Raw genomic sequence first — 10,370 nt, forward strand, 5'->3', positions numbered from 1 at the left:
CATGGAGATCATATCCCCCCTTGATGTATTATACATGGAGATCATATCCCCCCTTGATGTATTATACATGGAGATCATATCCCCCCTTGATGTATTATACATGGAGATCATATCCCCCCTTGATGTATTATACATGGAGATCATATCCCCCCTTGATGTATTATACATGGAGATCATATCCCCCCTTGATGTATTATACATGGAGATCATATCCCCCCCTGATGTATTATCCATGGAGATCATATCCCCCCCTTGATGTATTATCCATGGAGATCATATCCCCCCTTGATGTATTATCCATGGAGATCATATCCCCCCTTGATGTATTATCCATGGAGATCATATCCCCCCTTGATGTATTATCCATGGAGATCATATCCCCCCTTGATGTATTATCCATGGAGATCATATCCCCCCTTGATGTATTATCCATGGAGATCATATCCCCCCTTGATGTATTATCCATGGAGATCATATCCCCCCTTGATGTATTATCCATGGAGATCATATCCCCCCTTGATGTATTATCCATGGAGATCATATCCCCCCTTGATGTATTATCCATGGAGATCATATCCCCCCTTGATGTATTATCCATGGAGATCATATCCCCCCTTGATGTATTATCCATGGAGATCATATCCCCCTTATGTATTATACATGGAGATCATATCCCCCTTATGTATTATACATGGAGATCATATCCCCCCTTATGTATTATACATGGAGATCATATCCCCCCCTTATGTATTATACATGATGATCATATCCCCCCTTATGTATTATACGTGGAGATCATATCCCCCCTTATGTATTATACGTGGAAATCATATCCCCCCCTTATGTATTATACATGGTGATCATATCCCCCCCTTATGTATTATACATGGAGATCATATCCCCCCTTATGTATTATACATGGTGATCATATCCCCCCTTATGTATTATACATGGTGATCATATCCCCCCTTATGTATTATACATGGAGATCATATCCCCCCTTAATCTCCTCATAGCTGATCTCCTCCATGCCTCGTATCAGTTTGGTTGCCCTTCTCTGTACTTTCTCCAGTTCCCCAATGTTCTTTTTGTGAATTGGTGCCCAAAACTGAACTGCATATTCCAGATGAGGTCTTACTAATGATTTGTACCAGTGGGGGGGGGGGGAAGATCTCTCTCTCTCTGGAGTCTATACCTCTTTTAATACAAGAGAGGATTTTGCTCTCTTTAGAACCCGCAGCTTGGCATTGCATGCCATTATTAACCTTGTGATCTACCAGAACCCCCAGATCCTTCTCCACCATTGACCCCCCCAGATCCTTCTCCACCATTGACCCCCCCAGTTGTACCCCCTAGTATGTATGATGCATGCATATTCTTATCCCCCAAGTGCAGAACCTTACATTTATCAACATTAAACCTCATTTCCCACATAGTCCCCCAATTACACAGAGCATTGAGGTCGGCTTGTAAGTTGCAGACATCCTGTAAGGACGTTATTCCACGACACAGCTTGGTGTCATCTGCAAAGACTGAAATGGGATTTTTAATCCCAGACCCTATATTGTTTATTAAAAAGTAAGGGTCCCAACACTGAACCTTAGGGTACCCCACTAATGACACTGAACCTTGGGGTACCCCACTAACACTGACCCTTGGGGTACCCCACTGATAACGCTGAACCTTGGGGTACCCCACTGACAACGCTGAACCTTGGGGTACCCCACTGACAACGCTGAACCTTGGGGTACCCCACTGACAACGCTGAACCTTGGGGTACCCCACTGACAACGCTGAACCTTGGGGTACCCCACTGACAACGCTGAACCTTGGGGTACCCCACTGACAACGCTGCACCTTGGGGTACCCCACTGACAACGCTGCACCTTGGTGTAGCCCACTGACAACGCTGAACCTTGGGGTAGCCCACTGACAACGCTGAACCTTGGGGTAGCCCACTGACAACGCTGAACCTTGGGGTAGCCCACTGACAACGCTGAACCTTGGGGTAGCCCACTGACAACGCTGAACCTTGGGGTAGCCCACTGACAACGCTGAACCTTGGGGTAGCCCACTGACAACGCTGAACCTTGGGGTAGCCCACTGACAACGCTGAACCTTGGGGTAGCCCACTGACAACGCTGAACCTTGGGGTAGCCCACTGACAACGCTGAACCTTGGGGTAGCCCACTGACAACGCTGAACCTTGGGGTAGCCCACTGACAACGCTGAACCTTGGGGTAGCCCACTGACAACGCTGAACCTTGGGGTACCCCACTGACAACGCTGAACCTTGGGGTACCCCACTGACAACGCTGAACCTTGGGGTACCCCACTGACAACACTGAACCTTGGGGTACACCACTGACAACACTGTTTTCTACCCATTTACATACGGATTTTTCCAGCCTGTAGACTGTACCGTACACATTACAGGACGTTATTTCTGAAACGTGAAAATGTTCCCCAGGACAGGCATTTGATCTCCGGGAAGTGGAAACACAACACACATTCCCAGGCACTCTGATAGACAGCTGTACCTGGGGGCCTTGCTGCCAAGATCCTGTTTCTTGCTGGTGGCCTGGAAGCTGATGTGGGCTTTGCTCTTGTGTGGTGTGGATGGATCTTTTGAAAGGTACTCAAGTATATGGGGTCTATCCTCACTGCGTCGCACATAGCCCTGGCTGACGAGGTACATAATACAGGAAAGGACATCAGTGTGGCTGCAGCTGAAGTTCAGAAACTTGAGGCTCTTCCCAACCTCCAACTTCTGGCACGAGTCGATGACCTGAGAAGAAAAGCATGTTCCAGAGTACTGCTAAGAAAAGTCATAAATCCGTGAACAAATGATAATTAGATTACAAATGAGATATAAAATTTGATTGGTTAAATCAGAGAATTGATTCTGAGGTGTATTCCATCCTAAAGTGACCCTTTCAGGTAAACTGGCTACACAATTGTCCCTGCAGAAGTCAACAGTACTTGCCACTTGAGCTGCCCATGTCACTAATGTTGTTCTGTTAACCCCTTCCAGTCCGGACGCTTTCCCCCCCTTCCAGTCCGGACGCTTTCCCCCCCCCTTCCAGTCCGGACGCTTTCCCCCCCCTTCCAGTCCGGACGCTTTCCCCCCCCTTCCAGTCCGGACGCTTTCCCCCCCCCCTTCCAGTCCGGACGCTTTCCCCCCCTTCCAGTCCGGACACTTTCCCCCCCTTCCAGTCCGGACACTTTCACCCCCTTCCAGTCCGCACACTTCCCCCCCCTTCCAGTCCGGACACTTTCCCCCCCCTTCCAGTCCGGACACTTTCCCCCCCCTTCCAGTCCGGACACTTTCCCCCCCCTTACAGTCCGGACACTTTCCCCCCCCTTACAGTCCGGACACTTTCCCCCCCTTCCAGTCCAGACACTTTCACCCCCCCTTCCAGTCCAGACACTTTCACCCCCCCTTCCAGTCCGGACACTTTCACCCCCCCCTTCCAGTCCGGACACTTTCACCCCCCCTTCCAGTCCGGACACTTTCACCCCCCCTTCCAGTCCGGACACTTTCACCCCCCCTTCCAGTCCGGACACTTTCACCCCCCCTTCCAGTCCGGACACTTTCACCCCCCCTTCCAGTCCGGACACTTTCACCCCCCCTTCCAGTCCGGACACTTTCACCCCCCCTTCCAGTCCGGACACTTTCACCCCCCCTTCCAGTCTGGACACTTTCCCCCCTTCCTGTCCAGGCCAATTTTTAGCTTTCAGAGATATCACACTTTGAATGACAATTGAGCGGTCGTGCAACACTGTACCCATATTAATTTTTTTTTTTAATTTTTTGAGACAGATAAAACTTTATTTTGGTGGTATTTATTCACCGCTGGGATTTTTATTTTTGCTATATAAATGAAAAAGTCCAAACTATTGAAAAAAAGTGTTTTTCTTATAAAATTTTGCAAATAAATAATATTTCTTCATAAATCTTGGCCAAAATTTATTCAGCTATCTTTTTCATAAAAACAAATGACCCAAATTAGTTTATAACCAAAAATTATAAATTTTTAAAAATTTTAGTTTACATTATTTTATTTATTTTTTTTTTTTTTACATACTGTCACCCTAGCAGTACAGTGTCACCATAGTGTCACTGTACTACTTGCGGGGGGTGATGAAGATTTTTTTTTTTTACACTGATTGCTTTTACACCCATAAAGGCTCCTCCTCTCCTTCTCTCTGGCTGCATTCTTGCAGCCATTGAGAAATACTGTGTGAGCTGTGATTGGTCACAGCTTGTCACATTATACAAGGCTTTTGTGAATAGCCCTGTACCATGTGACCTCTGTGATCATTCACAGATTTCACATGTAGTAAGCAATGTCAGGAAGTGACATCTTGCTCACTACTCTTCATGTGATCATTTATTGGCCAATCAGTGATCACATGATCGGGACCTCACACAGGAGGTCCCGTACAACGATCAGTGTTCTATTGTGTCCGGAGGACGCAGCGGGCACTGGATCGCGATGCTGCGTGCTCCCAGGGAGGGCGCACAAGCAGGGAGCGGGGAGGACGTTTATAAACAGCCACCTGCCCCTGCACTGCTCCCGTCTGGCCCATGTATATAAACGGCTGGACGGGAGGTGGTTAAAGGATAAGTTAACCTTTTAATAAATAATTTTTTATTTTTTTTGCAGGTAAAAAAAAAATAAGTGTATTTATTATTTAATTTCTAGGAGCCTGCAGCACATTGCACCCACGATCAGCAGATTGCAGGTGCAACCTTAGGCTCCTGCAGACTCTCAGCATAGCTGTCTGCTTGTACCTTGTACCTGAGAGCAGGAACAATCAATGGACTAATGCAGGCCATAGATGGGTCGAAAATCGGCCGATTATTTGGCCGAAAATAAAATCGGCCGATTTTCGGATCGTTAGTGGGCGATTTGGTCGGCCGTTTTTCGGTATTTTGGCCGTTTTTTTTTTTGGTAAAGTTGAAAAAAAATCGGCCGATTTTGCCGATCGGCTGATTTTTGCGGCAATTAGTGGGCAAATTGGCCGATTTTTTGCCGATAAAAAATCTGCGCATGAGCAGTGACCTGCAAGAGGAAGACAAAAAGAAGAAAAAGAAGAAGAGGAAGAGGATGAAGAAGAAGAAGAAGAGGAAGAAGAAGAGGATGAAGAAGAAGAAGAGGATGAGGATGAAGAAGAAGAGGATGAGGATGAAGAAGAAGAGGATGAGGATGAGGATGAAGAAGAAGAGGATGAGGATGAAGAAGAAGAAGAAGAAGAGGATGAGGATGAAGAAGAAGAAGAAGAGGATGAGGATGAAGAAGAAGAAGAGGATGAAGAAGAAGAAGAAGAGGATGAGGATGAAGAAGAAGAGGATGAGGATGAAGAAGAAGAGGATGAGGCTGAAGAAGAAGAAGAGGATGAGGATGAAGAAGAAGAAGAGGATGAGGATGAAGAAGAAGAAGAAGAAGAAGAAGAAGATGAGGATGAGGAAGAAGAAGAAGAGGATGAGGCTGAAGAAGAGGATGAGGCTGAAGAAGAGGATGAGGATGAAGAAGAAGAGGATGAGGATGAAGAAGAGGATGAAGAAGAGGATGAAGAAGAAGAAGAGGATGAGGATGAAGAAGAAGAAGAGGATGAGGATGAAGAAGAAGAAGAAGAGGATGAGGATGAAGAAGAAGAAGAAGAGGATGAGGATGAAGAAGAAGAAGTAGGGTGAAAATAAGAAGAATTCCAGTCCAGCAAAAAGTGTCACTGCAGAGAGCTCCGCTATTTCTGACAGTTCTCTGACAGTTCCTTCACATTTACAGCGGTTGAAACATTGTATCTATTTGTTTCCGAATAAAAACATCTGTATCCTAAATGGAAACAAATAGATACAATGTTTCAACCGCTGTAAATGTGAAGGAACTGTCAGAGAACTGTCAGAAATAGCGGAGCTCTCTGCAGGGACACTTTTTGCCGGCTGTAGAAGGGATGAAAATCGGCCGATTTTTTTTACCATTGATGGTAACGTCGGCCGCTTGAATGACCGAATTTTCTTTTTTTAAAAGAAAAATCTGCCGTTTTTCTCCCCATCTATGGCCTGCATAAGAGCGCTCACCTGCGCCCTAGTAGTTCCTTGAGAACTACAAACCATCAGCCACAACGGCCGATGGTACTTGTAGGCATTCATTCATAGGAAGCTGTAAATGAATGACGCGGCTGTGTGGGCAAAGCTTTACATGGCCGCTTTATTGTCAAAGCGTGACAGTGGGAGTGGATAGAGGATCCCCCACCTGCTTTCATAGGGAGGAGAGGTTGCTGAAAGGGGAGTTCCACTTACCTGTCAAAAAATAAAAGTCAGCAGCTACAAAAACTGTAGCTGCTGATTTTTAAAAAACATCCACTTACCTGTCCCTCGGTCCCATGGTGTGTCCCCCGCAGCCCGTTTCACCGGCTGTCCTGGATTCCAGGAGGCCGGCATCTTCAGTGTGGGCACCCGGCTGTGATAGCTTGCGGCTTCACAGCCAGGTACCCACTACGCATGCGCGAGTAGCGCTGCGCTTCATGAATGGTCCTGTAGTCTTCTGGGACCTGTCATGTGTCCCAAAAGACTACAGGAAGGGAGGACACCTTCCGTGGCGATCGGACCGGAAGTGGGAGCGGGTACCTGTCAAACTCGAGTACTCATCCCCCCCCCCCCCCCCGCCCCCTAAAGGTGCCAATCCTTAATGGGGAGCGGGGGAGCAGTCCTTAAAGTGGAACTTCCCCTTTTGGGTGGAGCTCCACTTCAAGTATGTTACATGTTCCATCCTAAAAACGAGTGGAACATGTAACATGTTCTGAAGGTCAACACATCCTTTACAAAGAAAGCTTCCAATGAAGTCTACTGAGAAGTTTATATTTTTGGGAGAGTTGATCTTCATTCCCCCAACCTCCGTGTTGGTGCTGAACACAGTTCTGATATCAAAGGTCGGGGAGGATCAACACTCCTGGAAATGTCTGTTTGTCAGCAGACGTCAGAGGAGGAGGCAAGTACTCCGGGTTCCATAAATGCAATTTAGGCTTTACTTGCTGCAGGATTCTAATACATAGAAAAATAGTCCGCCAGGAGTGGGAGGAACCCATCACATGACAGCAGTCTCCTCCTGTCTGCATTTTGTGAAGTGTTATGCAGAGAGCACACGGGGGGGACATCAGAAGCTTCACTCTGCACAGTATTTCCAGTGACATTCCGCGGGATATGGAGAGGGAAATTCTTTATACGTTGGCAACTTAATTTGTATCTGTAAAATTAGATCGCATCAATATGGTGTACTTCACACAGCAATTTGATCTGGGCTGGATCAGAACAATTTTTAGCAATAACCCGGATCTCTGACCGCCCTCAATGTTCACTCCAAAGAAAGCACCAGCTACATAGGGAAATACTCCCTGGAGACCAAAACCAGTAGACACCAATCTTACCCGGAACACTAGATTGTCAATATGAAGCTCCTTCTCTTGCTTCATGATCTGTGTAATCAGACAAAGGATAACGTTCCTTTTCTTGTCTAGTGTGTGTCCTTCATCTTCGTCTACATTCAGGTATGTCTGCCTTGGGAGAAGCTGCAGAATCTTACCAGGACCTTGCTCAATCAACTTCTCTTCATTAAGACACAAAAGCCCTAAAAATAATGTAAAGTTAATGCAAGGAGGAGAGGCAGAGGCAGAGGCTAGCACAGGGAGAGGCAGAGGCTAGCACAGGGAGAGGCAGAGGCTAGCACAGGGAGAGGCAGAGGCTAGCACAGGGAGAGGCAGAGGCTAGCACAGGGAGGGGAGAGGCAGAGGCTAGCACAGGGAGGGGAGAGGCAGAGGCTAGCACAGGGAGGGGAGAGGCAGAGGCTAGCACAGGGAGGGGAGAGGCAGAGGCTAGCACAGGGAGGGGAGAGGCAGAGGCTAGCACAGGGAGGGGAGAGGCAGAGGCTAGCACAGGGAGGGGAGAGGCAGAGGCTAGCACAGGGAGGGGAGAGGCAGAGGCTAGCACAGGGAGGGGAGAGGCAGAGGCTAGCACAGGGAGGGGAGAGGCAGAGGCTAGCACAGGGAGGGGAGAGGCAGAGGCTAGCACAGGGAGGGGAGAGGCAGAGGCTAGCACAGGGAGGGGAGAGGCAGAGGCTAGCACAGGGAGGGGAGAGGCAGAGATGACTGGAGGAAGAAGAGACACAGAGGTGAGTGCGGGGAGAGTAAGTGCAGATGTTTAAAGCAGAAATCCAGGCAAAATTATTATTTTCCCATGCAGTTGGGTTGTGCCCGCACTGCATGGGTTAAATGCTTGTTTTTGTCTAGGGGCTCAGTAAGCAAAGATATACTTACCTAATCCGCCGATCCTCAGAGCAAGACCGGTCCCTGCCGCTCCTGCCCCCGCACCCTGAGCCCCTGGACAAAACCAGAACTTAACCCCACTGCATGGGAAAATACAATTTTTAACCAGAGTTCTGCTTTAAAGGAGGGAGAGCAGAGGCAGAGGAGAGCACTGGGAAAGGAGAAGCAAAGGAGAGTGCAAGAACAGGAGAGGCAGAGAAGCGCAGAAGGAATAGAAAAATCAAATCAGGAGAGCCAAATATGAATGCAGGGAAAGCAGAGGCAAAGAGAACGGGGAAAGGAGAGGATGAGAATAGTGTGGAAGAGGTGGGCGCAGGAAGGGGGGGGAAGGGAGGGGCAGAGGCGGGCGCAGCACAGAAAGGAGGGGCAGAGGTGGGCGCAGGAAGAGGGAAGGAAGGGACAGAGGTGGGCGCAGGAAGGGAGGGGCAGAGGTGGGCGCGGGGAAGGGAGTGGCAGAGGTGGGCGCGGGAAAGGGAGTGGCAGAGGTGGGCGCGGGAAAGGGAGTGGCAGAGGTGGGCGTGGGAAAGGGAGTGGCAGAGGTGGGCATGGGAAAGGGAGTGGCAGAGGTGGGCGTGGGAAAGGGAGTGGCAGAGGTGGGCGTGGGAAAGGGAGTGGCAGAGGTGGGCGTGGGAAAGGGAGTGGCAGAGGTGGGCGTGGGAAAGGGAGTGGCAGAGGTGGGCGTGGGAAAGGGAATGGCAGAGGTGGGCGTGGGAAAGGGAGTGGCAGAGGTGGGCGTGGGAAGTGAGGAGATGTAGAGGTGAGTGCAGGCAGAAGAGACAGAGGTGTGAGTAGGTAGGAGACAGAAGACAGAATGTCTTGGACTGTACTCACCCTTTTTCTTGTGCATCAAGATGCTACCTTTGGTAGTGAGTGGTGCCAGAGCATGGGTCACTAAGGCCTCTGGCAGCTCAGTGATCTTAATAATTGTTTCCTCCAAAACTTCCTGGAAACAAAAACAAAAAAAAAAAAAAAAAGTTTCATGCCAAATCCTAACTTACCATACACAAGAGTACAGCTAACTTCAATCCCCCCATCTCCAATGTACATTATAATGTAGCATCCTCCACCAGGATCCCCATCAAACAGCAGCATACTGCAGCATACTGTACCCCCCCCCCCCCCACATATTGTCAGCTTCTAATAGGAAAGCACAGTATATTACTTTCTACCCCAATATAGCCCCTCAGTGTGTCTCACCTCCTGGTGGTTAAACTGCAGCAATATGAACATCTGCAGGGTGGAGACCCGGAGGATCAGACTGCCATATTGCACCTCTGCGTTTCCCAACCAAGTCCACTGCAGCCGTCGTGACTGAACAATAGGAGAGGAGACTGGATTATACTGACCTGGAAAAGATCAGAACAATGAGGAAGAATAAATATAATATATACTAACAAAAGTGTGCCCATTCTAGAATGGGAAAGGCTGGAAATATGACAAATGATAAAGAATTGATTCACTGGGTAAAATATGCAGAAGAGGAGAAGGAAGAAGACGGGGTATAGACAGTATGTGCAAGGAATGTTGAGGGTACAACAGAGGGCAGTAGGTGCAGGAGAGGCGTGCGCGTGATATTACAGAAGTGAGGCGTGCAAAGGGTTATTATGATGCTCAGTATGTGCAGGAGATGTAAAGGGTACGACAGTGGTCAGTATGTGCAGGAGAAGCGTACAGGGGGTATGACAGTGGTCAGTATGTGCAGGAGAAGCGTACAGGGGATATGACAGTGGTCAGTATGTGCAGGAGAAGCGTACAGGGGGTATGACAGTGGTCAGTATGTGCAGGAGAAGCGTACAGGGGGTATGATAGTGGTCAGTATGTGCAGGAGAAGCATACAGGGGGTATGACAGTGGTCAGTATGTGTGGGAGACGTAGGGCATGACAGTGGTCAGTATGTGCAGGAGAAAAGTGCAGGGGGTATGACAGTGGTCAGTATGTGTGGGAGACGTAGGGTATGACAGTGGTCAGTATGCGCAGGAGAAAAGTGCAGGAGGTATGACAGAGGTCAGTATGTGTGGGAGACGTAGGGTATGACAGTGGTCAGT

General features: G+C 48.6%; 1 protein-coding gene across 1 annotated transcript in view; it reads right to left on the bottom strand.

The window, feature by feature from the left end:
• Positions 1-9,671, bottom strand: part of CUL9 (cullin 9) — a gene marked incomplete at its 5' end in the record, with an annotated part of 36,973 nt that extends 27,302 nt beyond the window's left edge. Inside the window, 4 exons of the mRNA XM_089660932.1 lie at positions 2,541-2,788; positions 7,432-7,631; positions 9,157-9,268; positions 9,523-9,671. Coding sequence (XP_089517058.1) covers positions 2,541-2,788; positions 7,432-7,631; positions 9,157-9,268; positions 9,523-9,671 — 709 coding nt within the window. The remainder of the gene's footprint in view (positions 1-2,540; positions 2,789-7,431; positions 7,632-9,156; positions 9,269-9,522) is intronic.
• Between the last annotated feature and the right edge of the window lie 699 nt (positions 9,672-10,370).

Source organism: Staurois parvus, unplaced genomic scaffold (genome assembly GCF_062004578.1).
Source record: "Staurois parvus isolate SC_StPar_1 unplaced genomic scaffold, SC_StPar_1.0 ptg001288l, whole genome shotgun sequence".
In the NCBI taxonomy this organism is placed as follows: Eukaryota; Metazoa; Chordata; class Amphibia; order Anura; family Ranidae; genus Staurois; species Staurois parvus.